The sequence below is a fragment of the Impatiens glandulifera genome, chromosome 1 (genome assembly GCF_907164915.1).
Source record: "Impatiens glandulifera chromosome 1, dImpGla2.1, whole genome shotgun sequence".
In the NCBI taxonomy this organism is placed as follows: domain Eukaryota; kingdom Viridiplantae; phylum Streptophyta; class Magnoliopsida; order Ericales; family Balsaminaceae; genus Impatiens; species Impatiens glandulifera.
This window is the reverse complement of record NC_061862.1, coordinates 89,660,946-89,679,793: the sequence shown is the minus strand read 5'-3', so window position 1 is coordinate 89,679,793 and position 18,848 is coordinate 89,660,946. Positions and strand designations below refer to the sequence as shown.

Sequence of the window (18,848 nt, the reverse complement as noted above, 5' to 3'; positions counted from 1 at the left end):
ACTCTCACATATATCCAAATTAACCACAACTCTCGACCCGGCAATCCAGACACTTTAAAAATTAAGCATCATTATATATATATATAGATTTGTATACTAAAAAATATTGTTGATATAAAATAAAATATTAATAATAATATTGTTGATCACTCGACCTCTTCTAAAAGATATAAAAGATACAGCTAAAAAACTAACGGACAAAGCCGCATATGTTAAATATATAAATAAATATGGCTACAGCCCAACGGAACCCCACCCTTGACCTTGACCGAGAGGATAAGTAATTCGACTCATTTACGTTAGGGTTAGGGTGTTGGAGTGGTGAAAATGTGAAATTATAACTAAACAAGATTGATGTCCAAATCCAATGATAAGTATATTCCAAAATAGCCCTAAATAATAATTGTAGAAGAAGCCGTGCAACTTCACGCCAATATGGAGGCGCGAAACTGTGGACTATTCACTGGCCATTTTGCTTTGTTTTGTGATTATTTTGGATGTTTTGTGACACATGTCACAATATAAATGGCTGATTATTATGGTGATTGTTTTTCGCACATGTTCTTTTGTTTTGGTAAGAATCAAATTAACCCCATTTACTTGAAATCAAATATTATTTAAGCCCCTAAACTCTAGAAAATATCATTTAAATACTTTCAATTTGTACATATTATAAATAAGCACTAATCTCATAGGGTTATAATTCATCGTTACGGTTCTTATTTAAAAAACAATATCTTTAAAATACTAAAATATCATTTCAATCAACGTTCGAATGAGATATTTGAAAAATATATATTTGTTCAAACCTTCTTTTTCAAAAAAAATATTTTTTTTTTTTCAAATTCAGATCCAGCTTCGGATCTAAATATTTCTAAACAAAGTGAGTCGTGATTCATTTTCTTTGGAACTTCAAGGGTTTATTTAAAAGAAAATACTATTGGAGATTCATGATTTAGAGTTTATTTGATAAAAGTTTACAAGTTAGGGATTAAATGATCTATTTTTAAGATTTAAGGGTCTATTTGATATTTAACTATGAAGTTCAAGGTGCCTTATATATATTTCTTCATGATCCATTGAACAATGACTAATTTTTTTCGGCCGCCAACACCAACTAGGTTCATTTGTCGTCAATAGCAATAAAGACATATATCTATCTGATTATGATCGGGAATTCTATTCAATTTTTAAACCACAACTATTATTTGATATTTTTAGAATGATCAATTTATAACATATTACTTAGTTGATACTTATCTAAATCAAATTGAATAAGTAATTAGGACAATAAGCATGAACAAAGCTTAATTATACTATTATTCTTATTATATGTATTATATATATATATATATTGAAATCAATTACCCAAAATTGAAAAATGAAAAAAAAAATATAATAGTAAGTATATCTTTTTATGTTTTCTCTAAAGGGTTAGGGAAATTACATGTTGGTAATGGCATATATGGATTATATGATATAATTGGTTTATGATGATCAATTCAAAAGAGCTCGGAAGCTCTAGAAAACCTAATAAACATAAAACAACAATAAATAGCCAATAATCCACCTCCCAAAGACCTATCCAATTGCATATTCCTCCTTGGCAATATCACAAGTGCCCATAACAATCCAGCCATGAGAAACCCTAGAATCTCGAATAGATAAGGATCAGTTGGGATCACATATGAATTCGGGTATTCCGACCATGAAGCAAACACAAGTGAAAGTCCCAAACCTATCAAAGTGTTGAACAATGGACCTGCATAACACCCCGAAATCGCTATTTGTGCACCGTCCACTCCACCTTTCACAGCTAACGAACTATTCGCTATTACGTCTCCCATTGAATTACCCCACGCTAGCACGGTTAGCCCTAGTATTGAAGGGCTGATACCCATAATTCCCCCGACTGATACCAGCAACGAGACTAATTCCTCCGCGATTATGTATGTCCACGTTATGCTCATTAGAAACCCGCCTCCTATCCACGGGAGAAGCCATTTTTCGGGAGGGTTAGTCCCGTTTGTCGCCACGAATGCTAGGTTTCCGAGGACTAATCCGATTAGGGCTGACGTCATGTAGATTTCCATGAGCACGTTCGATGTCATGTTTTCCTTTTGGGTATTCCATAACGTCGCTAATAGGACCGGTGCTAATGATACCGAGGTTACCGCGAATCCTTTCGACCATTTCTCGTCTCTTACCACCGGTATAGTTAGTCTTCTAGGTAAATCGAGCGGTAATTCCATGACGTAAGTCACCCATGATAATTGCTTGATGAAGAAGTTAACTTCCTTTTCAACGTGAATTGGAGGAGGAAGAAGAATAAGAGGAGGATTAATGGTCTCCTTTTCCATCGAAATGAGCTTCTCTTCGTCCAACAACGGAGTTCCAATCTCGCCGGAAGTCGACGGAGTGTTACCAGAGAGATTAACGACTCTCTCCCGCTTTCTCGACATGAGATGCATGACGGAAACGAACGATATATACACGAAGTAAATCGAAACGAATGAAATAGCTCCCCACACGTTGATTTTCCCGAGGATGATGATGAACATGAGAGCCGAAAGAGAGAACAAGAAGAAGATAATATCTCTAATGAAACTCGGTTTATCAACCGAAATATTATGAGAATGAATCAAGACACATATGATACCTACGACCACACTCGATATGAAGAAAGCGCCGCCCAATACTGAGTTCAAACCAACATCGCCCTCTCCGGAACGAGTAAACGAGACTATGCTCGCCAAGACGTCGGTGGCTCCGTTTCCTAAAGGAAGGAGAGTGGTGCCGGTGATAGCGGGGGAGAGTTTCAAGACTCTTGATAAGCTTTCAATGGAGGGGCAAAAGTATTCAGAGGCTGTGTTTCCGAGTAGGTAGAATAAGACTACTAGCCATAAGATGAGGAGAGTATAGCCGATTGGAGGAGATTGTCCGCATAAACAATAGAAGATTTGGAGATAATCTATGTAACCTTTTGGCCTGCAAGTTGGTTCTGATTTGATGTAATGACATTTTGAATTGTGATCTGTGAATTGGTTGAGGTTTGGGCAGGAACCTGGATTTGGGCCGGCGTTAAGCCGGAGGAAGAATCCGGCGATATTGGAGGAGGCCGGAGGAGAAGTATAGACATGGCCGGTTGATAGAAAGAAGGAGAGGAGAGAGATGAAGGAGAGGTTTAGGAAAAGAGAGAGTTTCTTGGAGTGGGATAGAGAAGTGAAGAGAGAAGACATTTCAAGAATGGTGAAAGAGGGTATGGAGCAAGGAAGGTTTTGAAATGGTGGTGGTCATGGCTTGTGGGGTACCTTTTTTTTTTGTAAATGGATTTGGAAGGTAACTTGAAAGGACTGTTGAATGAGAGACAGAATATGATTGAGGGAGTGAATTATTTTTATGGCACAAACATTAACATCCTTGGATGTATATAGGATTTTTCCTCCTATTCTTGGAAGATTATAAAAGATATAATAGAGTCATTAGAAAAACCCTATTTAGAAAATTTAGAAGATTTATTCAATTTTTTTTTTATTTTAGAAGTTAGCCTAACTCATTCACAATTATTTATGAAACTTAACCTCTATAGAAGATATTAAAAAAAAATTCTAATTAATATTGTAAGATTACATATGATTTATTTAGTATTTAATAATATTTTAACACTACTATATTTTTTTTTCATTAAATAAAAATATAAACTCAAATCATTCAAAATAAACTATAGACCTAAGTTAACTAATCAAGCCAAGACATTTATAATTATTTTATGTTATGATTGATATCAATGTAAATTGTCATATTAGTATATTAATTAAATGGTTTATTCTAAATAGTTAGCTCACATGAAATGGTGAACAGATTAAGAATTATTTAATATTTAATATGTTACATAGCCAAAAAAATATGCAAAACCAAAAATCATTATAATAATTTTATAACGAACCATCAAATAACCCCAAAACAAACCATCCCCAATTTTAGGGCTGTTTTTTTTTTGTCAGACATCCCAACTTCCGGAAACTTCTCCATCTAGATAACATAATGGTTTGTTTAGTAAAAGAACAAATTGAGGAAATTTCCCATCTGTTTAATTAACAAGCCCACTTGAATATGGCTATGCCATTATAAGATGGTGTTATCTAACCTACTTGAACGTAAGTTCCTAAACCCAATAATTTTGCAATCCACACAAACTATTGGCTGCAAATAGTGTCTTTTTTTTACTATTTTCAAGCTGGCATTATAATTATAGCATAAAATGATGCCTTATATTATGTCACTTTCCTATTACCTATTGTGTTCTAACTTCTATCTTCTCTTAAATCTTACTTTTTTGTTCTTGTCATCAGCATGTACAAGGAAGGACATGAAGACAAAAAAATTGATAAAGGGAAACAAAAAAATCTAGTGTAGAAGAAGGATAAAGTGGTAAGTAATCTTACTTTTGTTGTTGTAGAGCAGCAATACAATTCTTTCCAATATTTGATTGAATTGAATGAAGATCTGTTCCTCCTGCTAAATTGTTATCAAACAATCCTCTATTTGGCTAGATAAAGTCTAGAATTTACAAAGCCAAAATGTAATAAAAAAAAAAGGGAAATTTTATATCTTAATTAGGAGAAAATAATACTATTAAAGAGTACCATGTAAACATATTACTAGGGAAATTAAATATAAAAGAACTAAGATCTCTATGTACTATAAATATATCTATTACCACCTTCAATGTAACTCCTAAAAACCATCTCATAAAAATACTCACTTATAAACTTTCATTCAAATAATATTTGAATGGCATCCATGGAAAATGTTAAAACCTAACCAAGGAGATTATTTAAAGCTAGATAGATGCCATGGAGAAAGAACATTAAAGAAAATTGCAAAAGTTGAGCAGCTTGTAATTACTCATTACCTTTGATTTCAGCTAAGATAGCAGCATCCAATTGAGAACATGTTGGTTACTGCATAGTTACCAGATACTAACACAATTCTGCAGTATTTACTATAGCCTAACGATTCCTATCGTCGGTTAGAACTAGAGTTAACCTAAACTATTTATAACCCCACTATGACATGCTCAAAAAGCTGCAACATGTTGTCTAACTTCATATCCTGCATCTAGGAATATGAGATTTTTTTCAGTTTTTTGCTCTAATGATCATACCGACTACTGAATTTGTTTGAGGTCGTCTTTATTTCTCTGATTCTTCCAAGACCTTGAGCTAGGTGATGGGAAATTGGTTTTGGAGACTAACACCTGAAATATTTGAAACAAAACAATCAAGCATAAGGTCAAATGCTAATTAATGGTTTGTTAGTATGACTTTACAGCAGTAAACAGTAGCAATTGGATTTTAAGGTTCTAAATCTATTATTTTTTTACGGTGGAGGGTAGGTAGGTATAAAAAAAATAGACCAAGTTTTTTTCCCACTTCAATCAAGATTTCATTGGGAATTGAAACTAAGACATTAACCTCTTAATTCAAGACTTTTAACACTTGAGTTACCTGGATAGCTCTAAATCTATTCTTTAGTAGACTATTTTGGGGAGTTTGGGGTTAAGAAATTGTTATTTACTTGAGGTCCTTCTAAAGGCTTGTAAAAGTAGGTGTTGAAGAATATTTTTATGTAATATACAGTGCGCTAATCTATATTTTTGCAGATATTTGTGTCCAAAAGTGGTTGATGCATATAGTTTTTAGATAATAATGGAGAAACAAGAACCTAATCCGCTAATCAATAGATTGGACCAACCAATGAGGAAAAGCAAAGTAAAATAAATGCAAATTGTTGATTCACCTCCATCCAAAACAGCAGTGAGTTTTTCTATTGCTTTGACAAGGCCTTCTTCATGCTCCTGTTTTGAAATTATCGGTCAACACATCAGTGGCAAGTACATTTGCAGAGAATCCTAGAGTATAATAATTCTATAAACTGTTTTTTAAGCGAAAGGTCGTTAAAATGAAATGAAATGAAAAAGTACCCGAAGAATTGACTTTGCCTTCTTGATTTCAATACTGTCAGGGTTTTCTCTTCCATAAACCATGTGAGTAACCTGCCAATCATTTAGATAATACAGAATTAGGTTGTGTTATTCTACCCTGTTACAACAACAAAGAAACATATTAAAGAGAGATAAATGTACTGGCATTTATTAGAAGCTGGTCAAAAGGACAAAAGAATATTGAAAAAGCAAAAAACAGAGATATACTTATTTTCTCTACCAAAACAAATAAGACTGTCAACTTACATCCATCACCACTACTCCACTAGCATCTATATAATGGAGAAAGCATAAAAAAAGTGTTTACTGTATCTAGATATAAATTTGGATCCAGAGAAGCTGTCAATGAATTTATTCTGCTGGCAAACGTGATCTCATTCAGATTCACATCCAAATGAGATATATATGTGTCTGTGTTCCAAGATTAGTATATAGTTGTTGTTTTTTGTCAATTTATTTTATATCTTTGACAGAACTTATATAATCATGCTAGCACTAACTTATCATTTTATCTAAGTAATTAAGTGCTTATTTGAATTAAGTTTATAAAAAATGTTATTACTAGCACTTAATTATTTAAATTCAGCTAAAAATTTAAGATAAAAAATTTGGCTTAATTCAATAAGTTATCAATTATTTACCTCAAGCATGCAAAAGACATTCTAACCCTACTAATTAATTACATTGTTTTTAACATTTTATCAAATCAAAATTGTAAGAAGCCCGTCTAGCTCAGTTGGTAGAGCGCAAGGCTCTTAACCTTGTGGTCGTGGGTTCGAGCCCCACGGTGGGCGATCTTTTTTTATATGTTTCATTTAAGATTGTTCTCACATGTATACCATCTACAGTTTCTTAAACTAATGCACTCATATACGAGTGAATTTAACTCCACTTAAGGTGATTCTCAACCATTTCCAAATAAGTTCATTGATAGAACTTTCCATAGTTATGGTTTGCAAAGAACCATGATTTAGCAATTTTCGCAAGGATTAATATAGGTTCACTGTACATATCATCATAACATTTTAGTTGGTTACCTGTTGAAATTTGCATTCATTACCTCATTTATGACCACATCAGTCAGACGTATAGTAATTACGTTTGATTTCTTCATTGAGTCATTAGCATGGCCAACCTTAAAGGACTCCTTAAAGAACCTAGATGGACACTTTGAGGCTTCTCTCTGTTTACTTGAAGATGGTAATTCAACGGGAAGAATCATAGTGTTCACAGGATTTGAAGGCATCTCATTGAACGTTTCACTCCATTGGTTGTTTGGTCTTACCTTGCATGATCAACATGCAACATTGCATTTAGTATCATATAATCAAATATTAAGCAAATGAAAACATAGAGAAATTGGATTGGGAAGAACTAGATATTGAGATGTGGTTGAATCAAATTGCTGAATGACCTATTTTCTTGGTTATAAGTTATACCATGCATCATTAGGTTACATAAATGCTATTGCTTCCCTCAAAGGAGATTCATCCAAAAATTCAGATCAACTTTTATGTTGCCACACTTGTAGAACTTAAGCCAAATAGTCAAGTTCTGCTATTCCATCTCATACTAAACATTTTTTGAGGAATTAATGTCACAGGATACTTCCATTTCTAAAAGAGATATGAGTAGTCTCTAAATAATCAACTATCACAACAACATTCATATGCAACAGCTGCATATAGATGTAAATAATATTCAGAAGAATACTGAATTTGATCCATGAACATGTAGATCTCACTTACAGGGATAGAAGCAGGGTAAGCTGTCCTAATACGTCGAGAACGAGTTGGCTGTCTTTGTGACAATAAAACAGGATCATTAGAAGCCCTTGAAACATTATGATGAAGATTGTTCGTAGACCTGTGAAGAAACTCAGGAACATCCAATAGTCCAGAAACCAACGCCGAAGCATGCAATTTGCCTTTTTGCCATTCTCTGCATCAAATAAACCTACAAACAGTTAGGGAAAAATGCCATCCAAAGTCTTGCTAAAGAAGCTAGCGAAAAGACAAACCACTTTTAGTGATGCCCCTTTCCTTACCCAAGAGAGGGACAGACTAGGTATTGTCCTGCCTTAAACTATAACACTTAAAGCCATTATCCGATAATCAATGATATTATATAGGGACAGAACATGGATAGCTCATCACCTGATAATTTTTATAGACTCATTTGAGCATAAACTAGCGAGGAGTTCTTTATGTTCATCATCTGATACATTGAGCTCTTTACGTAGTTCAGTGATAATCTGTTCTTTGTCCTACAGCAGTTAGAGATTATAAATTTCCTAATGCTGTTTAGAAAAATAAATACATGAATAATAGGTATGAGTTCCCATAGTATGGAACAATAAGGAAGCTAAATATGAATCTACCCAAGAAAGAACATCAGATTGAGCAATAAAGGCCCTCAACACAGCAGCATAAGCCTCTTTTTCAACAGACTGGATTTTGACCTTCACATTGAGTGCATTGACTCCATGTGATTCCATTAGCATAGGCATTGCACTTTGAGAACGAGCATGAGATGCAAATCCTACATTTCTCATTGTGAGAATGTTTTGAGCTCCTGTTTAACAGTGTAAAAGAAAATCAGTTAATTAAGCAACAAAAATGGAATATTATACTCGTTATTTCTATTGAACAAGCAATCAAATGAGGTAACAATTTATAAATCCATGACTCCTTAACATGTGCAATTATCATGAGTCGAGTGCTCAATGATTTCAGTATAAATTTCCTAACAGAGCTTGAAGTATCTAGCACATGACAACAAAAACTTCAGTAATTTCTCTGAAACATTCCCGATCAAATTGTCTTCCTAAACCGACTACAAGTCTAGAACCACAAACACAATGGCCATGTCTAGACAGACAACACTATCTCCATTAATGCAGCAAGTTTAACATAAACAAACAAATAACTAGTAAACCAAAACTGTATAGATTACGTGAGAATTCAAAATGACAATGTAAATGAAAACATAAATACACTTTCATTACGGACCAATGCGGATGTGATTTACATGTTCCATGTGCGGAAGATCGTCCACACTCCACCGGATAGTTCAACAGAGCAACATCAAATAAACCCTAGCCCGATGATCTTCTTCTCTCTCTCACGCGTACCGTACTGCTAGTTTCTTCACTAATGAGTAAACTTGCTTTGTTGGAAAAAGGGCGGTAACACGAGAATTTTCCTTTTATATTATTAATTTAACTATAATATATTTGTGTGCATTTACACGAGTAATAATATAAAAAATTGTGAAAAAAATATTACGGTAAAAATGTGATATCATTTTTAATTTAGTTTTTAACCGTTTTAAGTTTATAGGCGGTCAACCCACAATTCGACTCAAATATCAATTTACTCTCACATTGCAGAACGATCTTTAAAACAATTGATACAGTTTGATTCTTCAACTCAATTAGTTTGACCTTTAGAGTCCACTTCTTTCTTATACTACGAGTGAAAGAGTAATGTAAAGACTACCATTAAAGTAGCTCATGTGAGACTTACTATATCCATATGAATTATGACCATATCTCTATAAATATGACGGAATTCTTCCATTATTGCTCACTAATAATGAAATATTAAAAACTATTGATGAACCACCACGTTAATCAAATTTTGTGTTGAATTTAAAATAAAAGTGTTATTAGTCTAGTTAGTTAAAAAGTTGTACCTGTTTTTGTTAGATTGCAAGTTTAAACCATACATATAATATTTTTAATTTTATTTTTAACCGTTATAAATTTATGGACAGATCAACCCACAATCCGACCTAAGTATCCATTTACTCTCGTATATATAGATTTCAGTTAATGTAGCCCTTAAATTTATGTGAGACGTGGAATATTACCTCCAACTTAAGATCCTTTCAAATTTTGATTGTAATTTGAATAATATGTTTAGCACAGTAGACTATAACAAAGTACTTTTTTTAACCCGACACCCTTTGTATTATTATTATTAACTTAAATATTATTAATAGATAGTTCAAATCTTGATTAAAATATCATTTCTACTTTAAAAAAGTTGCTTAAGATTTTTTAAATTCAATATATAAATATGAGAAAAGATTTGGTGAGAGAATGGAGAAGAATTACGTGGTGATGTTTGGTTGAAAAAATTTATTTATTTCTTTTCTCACACTTTTTTTCTAACTAATGAGGTGATGTGATATTATTTTTCTCGAAATCTCTCCCCTATCATTCCTTATATAAATATATATATATTTGTTTATTTTAAAATGTCACATAATTCTTGTAACAATTATCTTTTCTCTGTAAAAAAAAAGTTTTATAATAAGTGAAATATTATTTTTCTTCGACCGCTCGATGACTTTTTTAGCATCGAAGTGTGTCTCGTTTTTATTTTTATCCTTCAGATTTGAGTTGGTGTTGTATTTTGTTTGATTTGAGAATATGTTTAGTTAGATAGAATTTGTCGACTCAAATTTTTATAATTCGAATAATATTTTTAACTTTTGTTGGGTCGTTTGTTGCTCATACACAGGGTCGGAGCCACGTTCAACCTTACCTGGGTTGTAGCCCGGGTAGCCCATTTTTTTTGTATACATTTGACAATAATGACGGTAAAATATTGTCGTTATTGATAATTTCCCATCACTAAAGTGTAATAGTTATAGTAAACTTATTTAATTTTGATTGTTTGCTTTATAATAGCCGGAATATAATTTTTGAAAGCAATTAAGCCTAGGTAGCTTTCAAATCCTGACTCTGCTCATACATGTCAATTGTTTAGTGAACTTTTCTTGAGTTTAGGTTCATTCTCTTCTTAATAGCAAAGGGTGAAGTGGTTAGATCTGAAGTTATTTCTTATTTGTTTAATAATGAGTTATTTGGACTTATTTTATTTGAATGACCTCTCACAAGTATATCATTTTTTTATGGGCATTTAATTATTTTTACCATATGTATGGTCATTTATCATTTGGCAAAATATTTTTTGGCGTTGTTTACCAACCCATGTGTAAGAATAATTTTCACTACCTCCCAAAATATTTGGTTAAGATTCTTCTGACACTGCTTAATTGGTTTATTTGGCTTGCTCTACTTTTTATTAATCTTTATGGATCTCAAATGCGTTCTTGTTCTACTTTTTATTGATCCTTATGGATCTCAAATGCGTTTATCTTTGTAGTCACCTTAAAATATGCAAGATTGTTGAATATCCTTATTTAATTTTAATTTTTACATATTTGATACATTATTTAACATATAAATTATCATTTAATCGTTTTGAATGTATATATATTATATTATATTATTTACAAATTAGTTTGTGTATGTGTAACTCCTCTTTAAAATTAATAAGAATTAATTTCTTATAAAAAAAACAAAAAATTGTTAAGTTGAAGTGGTGACAAAGTTATTGGAATAGTATTAGCTTTCAAAATTGAAATATGATAAAATTAACATTTTGTTCTAAATATAAAAATCATTTTTATATTTAACCATAGACAACTAACAATTGATATTTTGGGACACAAATTTATTTAGCAATAGACCGAGAACATTATTGCAACTAACAATCTACTTGTTCTCCAAACCCATTTCCCACTTTCACTTATATGAAAATAATAGTTTTTCTTTTCATATAAAATTTATTATATAAAGTAGTAAATAATAGTCTTACACACTTTAAAACACATTCGAAATATTTTATGGTTATTTGGTGCATGATCTGGTTTTCGAGTTAATCTTAATAAAGTTGATATTTTTTTTTTCAAATTCTGTTTAGAATAGAAGAATGATAAGGTTGACAAATGTGTAGGGGTTCAAAATTGGTGATCTTCCGTCAACATATCTATGCCATTAGGTGCTAAATTGCGATCCAAGGTCTTTTGGGACTTAATTATCACTAAAATGGAATGTAAATTGTCTAGATGGAAAAATAAATAATCTCGAAAGGGGGTCAGCTAATCCTTATTAAGAGCGTGTTGTCATCTATGCTCATATATATGATGTCGTTATTCATTCTTTCCAAGAGTGTGACAGTGAAAATAGAGAGAATAATGTGTAAGTTTCTATGGGGATCTTCTAACTCATCGTTTTGTCATTTAGTCAGTTAGGATAAGATTAAATATTTTAAAGATCAATGAGATCTAAATATTCAAGATCTTATTTCTTTTAATAAAACTCTTCTATCAAAATGGTGTAGTAGAATAGTCTTTGGGTATCGATAATCATATGTAAGTATGGTAATGATTGGTCTGGTTGGTTCACCAAAATATCTAATTATCCAGTGGGGTGTAGCATTTGGGGGTGAATTTATCCTATGTGAAAAAGTTTTTGTGAGCAGTCTAGATTCATTGTGAGGGATGGTTCTTCGATTAGATTTTGGGACGACATTTGGTGTAGTGTCAAAAGTCTAGCTACAATGTATCCTATGTTTGCTTCCATTACTATATATAGAAATGTCACAGTTAAGGACATGTTTGATCACCGGTCTAGTGATTTCACTAGTTGAATTAGATATAGAAGAAGATTAAACATTATAGAGATTTCGTCTCTTAATAGAGTTTTATTTTTGATAGGACGCAAACAAGTGTCACAGTCTGAACAAGACATTATGCGTTGGCAAGATATGGATAGTTTCCATGTGGGGCATTGCTACAAGTTGTTTTCTAAGATGATTCCATATAATTTATTGGGAAAACTTTAGGAGTCAAAGATTAATCTATCAAATATCCCGTTCTTTGGATGAAGCGTTATTCATGGTGGAATTCTAACAAATGATATGTTCATGAAAAAATATTGTATTATGACTAGTCGTATGTGTCAAAAAAATGTTGAATCGTCAACTCACTTACTTTTGCATTGTCAAGGGGTGACTAATATTTTGAGCCCTTTGTGTAGTATTATTACTAAGATTCATTGGGTGATGCATGAGTCTTAAGGTAATTATTTGAAAATTTTAATTGATACGACTGATATGTCAGACATACATATTTGGATAACCATCCTAAGAGCATCTCCAATAGTATTGCATTCGTATACCCAAACTCATTTTTCTCCTCCAACCCAACACCAAACTTAAACCTAAAATGCGAATACACCATTTTCTCTCTCCAAAAAACTCAAATATAAGTTTACACGGTTCATTACGCATAAATGAATTGAAAATTCAAAAGAAACCCCTAAGTTTATTAGTGTTTTATTTGGATATTTAACTTTTTTTTTTATATCATTTATTATTAACATTTATTTTGGTTTTTTAATTTTTAATTTAATGAAATTTTATAACTAATTTTTTATATAATTTATTTATATGTTTAATTTGTTGTTTTATCTTATATATTTATATTAATATTTTTTATATATCATAAATTTATAATAATAAATAATATTAATAAAAAAACTAAAAATAACCAAATACAATAATTATATTTCTTAAAAATATTTAAAAATAAAAATTACATTTTCCACAATAATTAAAAATACAACATAAATAATAAAAATTAACGATAATCAATACAAATATAATTAATAATCTGGTAAATTAGAATCATTTCCTCGTTTCTATTATTTTTTGTATGCATATTAATTTTCTTTAATGAGTGTGTTTGAAAAAGTATTGGGTTAATTTGTAAAAGTATTGGGTTAATTATTAAAAATTATAAAAAGTTTGTATAAAATGAAATATTCCTAGAATATTTTTCTGAGTTTGAAAATAAGTTTTTGGATTAGAGATGAATTACTGTTTGATGTGACATTTAATTTATTTTGGGTTTGAGAATATGGGTATGAGTTGAAAATGCTCTAATTGTTTTTTTGGTATCTAATTGAAGAGAAATCGTCGAACTTTTAATAAACGTAGTCGTTCGATGCGTATCATTCATAATACGATTAATTATTATGATGATTTCTGAAATTCGTTCAGGAAAACTAGTAGAGTTTGTTGGAGGAGTTAATTGTTCTTCTCGAGAATTTACGAGCTCGATAACTTTTTAATTATTATTTTTTTATTTGTTATTTTCATGTCATTCTTTGTTGTTTTGTTTAAACGATTTTTTCCATTTTTAATATACATTAATTCTTTTTAAAAAAAAATAGTCTTGCACACTCCTATATCCTAACTAATAGTTTTTAATTGTTTTTAGCAATTTTTTACTCTTTTGGGTTGACTACGATAATTCATACTAAATCATGTGATGGCTTTATCTTTAATTTTTTTGGTTGGATCTTTATTTGTAATATTATTATTATTTTTATTTATTTTAATTATAAAAAGTTCAAAAAAATATGAATCAATTAAATTGTTTTATCATTCATGGGTCACTCTTTCCCTTTGTGTTTATACTAATAAATTATCATAATCTCAAAGTTAGTATTGAACCATAATTTATCTTTTAATTATGAAATTGCGATTAATCAATTAAACCGGGGAGAATTGATGAATGATGACTACAATGGTCTCATGGATTGGTCCATTTATATGTGGTTGTCACCCTCGCATAGGGCCTCAGATCAACTCCTATATGTTTCCTTCAATCATGTTTTTATGGATGTATTTGTAGTCTCCAATTAATTGGGATTTCAGGTCTAGGTCATTTTTGTTGATCAGAAGAATTTAATGTGGAACAAATTCTTTTTAGTTTTAGTGTCGGTTTATAAGCTATCAATATTCATTCAACTAAGCAGGCAATGCAAAAAAAAAAGACACGAGCTTTAGCGTGAAAAATCCTTTAACAAGAGTAAAATATCACGGGACCCTTAGCCCACTTAAACCATCCACTATAATATCGTTTATAATGGGTAATACAAAATTCTTACAAAATAAGGTTTACAATCTGAAAGATTACCCAAATTTTTAAGAACTATCTAAAAAGAGAAGTAAAAATAGTTGAAGAAAAACTCATTTTTCTTCCTAACGTTTGCCTTCGTCTTGCTTTATCTGTCTTGTTTCCACTAAACTTGTGTGTTATGACTAGAAATCCTTGATGTCTATTATATAGTATAGAATACTATATAATAATATAAAATATATCATTATAATATATACTATAATATAAATATATAATAATATAATATATATTATTAGTTCAAACCCAATGGCCAGACACACAACAATTTCGGGGTAAGTAGATCATTTATGATGATTCAGAGTTCATGCAGAGTGGAACCATACAGTACCAACACGAGATAGATTTTCCAAAGAAGAATCTCTTTTTCAAATAAGTCAATTCATATGGGACATGTAAATCCACTCTTTTTCCTATTCAAAGATCTGCCCTTTTTGTCTTTATGTTTTCACATCTGAGAATTATTTACAAATATCAAAGCAACTTTTTACTTCTCAAATACGTCTTCCTCCATCTCTATATAACAACTGGTTTCTTAAGAATACGCAAGAAAAGAGTAAGGATTTTATGTGACTAAAAGAGTTTTTTTGCTCTCTCACATGTGACTTACAAAAAACACATCAAATCAAACTCCATATGAGAGGGCACATGGCCACAAAGGGGAAACTTGACGAAATGACCATAAAGAACCACTTATTTGCATCTGTGGTTACCCCATAATTTTTATTGCTCTGGTGATCACTTTATTTTTTTTGGACGAAAATACCCTCATCGCGTAACGCGAAGGCCATTCGCGTTTCGCGAAGTGGAAAAGTGTGAAAAGTCTATAATACCCTTACTATTTAATATATTTCGGCATTTTTTTTTCCATTTTTTTATTCTCTTTCTCTCTCTTCCCGCTCTTCTCCTCCTTCTCTCTAACCCTAAATGGCGGCGGCGCTCTTCGACGACGACGGCGACGACATTCGACGACGGACAATGAGTACGAAGAGCACGAGCACTGTTCTACATGCTACATTTATCCGATGAGACTTCACGTTTCGCGAAGGGCTTCACGTTTCGCGAAGGGCCTTCCTTTTGGCTTATTTGGCTTGCTAATCTTATTTGATACCCATTTGTTTGGCATTATCGTAGTTTGTATTTGCAGCCGCAGCTCTCCGCGTTATGGCTACAACAAGTGAGTTTTCTTTTGTCATTGTCTTTCGATACTTGCTTCCCGTTTCTTTGCAATCTCTTTGTTATATGTGGATTTTATGTGAATAAGAAGACCAGTGGAGTAGTATTTACTGATCAATAATGAGTTTTTTTCTTTAGCAAATTACTGAAATCAGGTGTGCTTGGATTCATTTGGGTTCTTCAACTTTTTCATAATTTGATAACAAGGTTGATAAAACTAAGAAGAAGAACTTTGTATTGTAACATTTTCGCTTATATTGAGTGTAACTATCTATCTCCTTTTGGCTTATCTGATTTATGGATCTTTATGAATAAAGAAGTGAAATTTAAATTGTTCATTTGAAAAGCTAAATGTATGTTTTTTCAGCTATCTTGTTGTTGCTGTTGGCATACAAAGCTTGTGGAGTTTGTCATTAGCTATAGCTGATATATATGCCATTCTAGTTGGCCGGTGTTTGCAGAATAATAATATAATTGTTGGCTTATTTGCTACTGGTGTGGGGTAAGATGACTGTTTGAATGGTATATAGTTCCATTTCTATAGTTTTTAACTAACAGAAGTTGCATGTTTTAAACTATTTTGTATGGTTTTGAGTAGTCAATGACTTTCCTCTATTGGTTTGCTGCTTTTCCATCATTTATCTTGAATTCCTGGTTCTTGGTATCTCGCACATGAATTTCTGGTTACTTATTTCTTAGTATATCGCAGATGTATTTTCCTTTCTTGTACTATTATTTTCTTTAAGGTGTGAGTAATGAATGCAAGTTTAAAGATGATATTTGTGTTTGTAAGCTAAAGCCTTAGTTGATTAGAAATGTGAGTGAAAAGTTGAGTTTAAAACACCTGATATTTTTTTTTAAATGGTCATGCAATTGAGAAAAATAAAAAGATTTTCTTTATGAATCAGATATTGGATACCATTTATAGAGAAGATACTGATTTTACATAGACTTGTTTGTTATTGACCACTTTGAATGGAAGATCTCTTTATCTTCAATCTCACTTCAATCAAGAAACCAATTTTAATGGAATTGAATTTGTACGTTTCTTTACACTTTTTGATTTTTGGGCCCTTCAACTTAGGAAGTTCCATCCAGACCTAACTCTTCACTTAAGGTGCCCTATCCAATTGAAATTATGATATAAAAGTTTAGTATTCCTTAAAAAGAAACATTAGCTATTTGGGTTCAAAATCAAAGCAATTAATCAACTAAAACCTCTTTCAGAAAATGAAACTAATATACACCTATAAGTAATTAAACAATAGACCACTCAAAAGTATATAAAGCTCCCCAACAAAAGATCTGCACATCTTCAGCTTCCCTTGAATGCTAAGTTCAGGAATGACCTTAATCCTAATAGGTTTTTTTCAACCAGAGTTTTGTCCCAAAAGTAAGGGCTAGCACATCACTCCACCACTATGACCCCCACTTCAATCAAAGTGATTTCAGTTGGAATGGAACATGAGACCTCAACCTCTTGTTCAAAGTCTTTCCACTTGAGCTACAATCTTCTTCATTTCGTTCTTCTTCTCATCGTGTCTCTTGATCAGATTCTCCCTCTTAGTTTCAAACTCTTTCATTTCATTGTCTTGAGTTTTTATGAACTTTTTGATTTCATCCCCCACTCTATGTAAATGTATATATCATCAATATAACATAAATAAAACTCAAAAAAAGAATGTAGAGTTAGATGATGATGGATTCCTTCTTACATAGAAGAGTTATTTGGATGATTGTTTGACCTTCTATCGTTGCTCTTGAAGCATCTTCTCAAACTTGGATTCCAGTTCTTCCATAGTTTCATGAATGATCTTCATTTGATCATTGAAGAACTGTTCTTAATATATCATCTGAACCACAAGTTTGTAATTAACCACAAAATTTTATCTTGAAACTGAACTAGACTTGAAGAATCTGAAATGCTGCAGCTTGATTTACCTCTTCCTTAATCTCTTCGTGGTGCTTCTTGAATCTTAGTTTCACTATTCGGTTTTGCTCCTTAGTCTTCTGCAGCTTTTCACTAACAATACCAAGCGATTCCTCAAGGCCTCTGGACCGCATCTGTTTTTTTCCAATTTGTTCTTAAACCAAACGAGTTGCTGATTATCTTCATTCATTTGTCTCGTTTGTTTCACAACCATTTCTTGATACGACTGCATCTCATATTTCAACTTTGTTTTTCCTACACGGTTTGTTCACATGTAGTATAAACAACAATTGTATGTCAATTAATTAAAAACAATATAGAGGAGAGGAGGGAAGCAAAAACCTTGGCAATGTTGGTTAACTGAATCTAAGTCTCCTTTTTCAGCCATAAAACTATATAGTTGTCTCTTCCCACCAGGATGGGCCTTCACGTAATGCGATGTGCCTTTGTGTAACGCAAAAAGTGAATCTTTTCTGAAACGGAACCCATATGATCATCGACGAGATTATCTGTAAATATCATCATCGACAATATGAACAACAAATAGTAAAACCAATATGAACAATAAGATGAACAAAATATTAACCAATAAGAACATGTTAAATCGATTTAGGGTTAAGGTTAGTATTTTGAAATGAAGATAATGGAAATAAGAACATAAATTAATTTAGGGTTTTGAAATGAAGAAAATAGAAACATGAACATAAATCGATTTAGGGTTATGGTTTGAAATGAAGATAATGGAAATAAGAACATAAATTGATTTAGGGTTTTGAAATGAAGAAAATGGAAACATGAACATAAATCGATTTAGGGTTAGGGTTAGAGTTTGAAATGAAGATCATGAAAATAAGAACATAAATCTGTATTATAAACATCAATTAAGGGTTAGGG

General features: G+C 31.7%; 2 protein-coding genes and 1 non-coding gene across 4 annotated transcripts; 1 reads left to right on the top strand and 2 right to left on the bottom strand.

The window, feature by feature from the left end:
- Positions 1-1,374: 1,374 nt before the first annotated feature.
- Positions 1,375-3,426, bottom strand: LOC124919252 (cation/calcium exchanger 1-like). The gene has a single exon (XM_047459454.1). It carries the CDS (start codon positions 3,237-3,239, stop codon positions 1,503-1,505), a length of 1,737 nt encoding a protein of 578 aa, XP_047315410.1. The 5' UTR covers positions 3,240-3,426; the 3' UTR covers positions 1,375-1,502.
- Positions 3,427-4,724: 1,298 nt separating this feature from the next.
- Positions 4,725-9,148, bottom strand: LOC124922669 (protein EMSY-LIKE 4-like). Of its 2 annotated transcripts, XR_007097846.1 has the most exons (7): positions 9,019-9,148; positions 8,388-8,581; positions 8,164-8,273; positions 7,756-7,948; positions 7,068-7,292; positions 5,803-6,058; positions 4,725-5,260 (listed from the first exon to the last, which is right to left on the bottom strand). XR_007097846.1 is itself a non-coding variant. In XM_047463389.1 (6 exons), the coding sequence occupies exons 1-6, from the start codon at positions 9,044-9,046 to the stop codon at positions 5,960-5,962; spliced, it is 849 nt and encodes a 282-aa protein (XP_047319345.1). In that variant the 5' UTR covers positions 9,047-9,148; the 3' UTR covers positions 5,582-5,959. The 2 variants fall into 2 exon arrangements, 1 of the variants encoding a protein (XP_047319345.1); XM_047463389.1 differs by lacking the exon at positions 4,725-5,260 and having other exon boundaries at positions 5,582-6,058.
- Positions 6,729-6,801, top strand: TRNAK-CUU. The gene has a single exon. It is a non-coding gene; the product is annotated as a tRNA-Lys (tRNA).
- Positions 9,149-18,848: the final 9,700 nt, after the last annotated feature.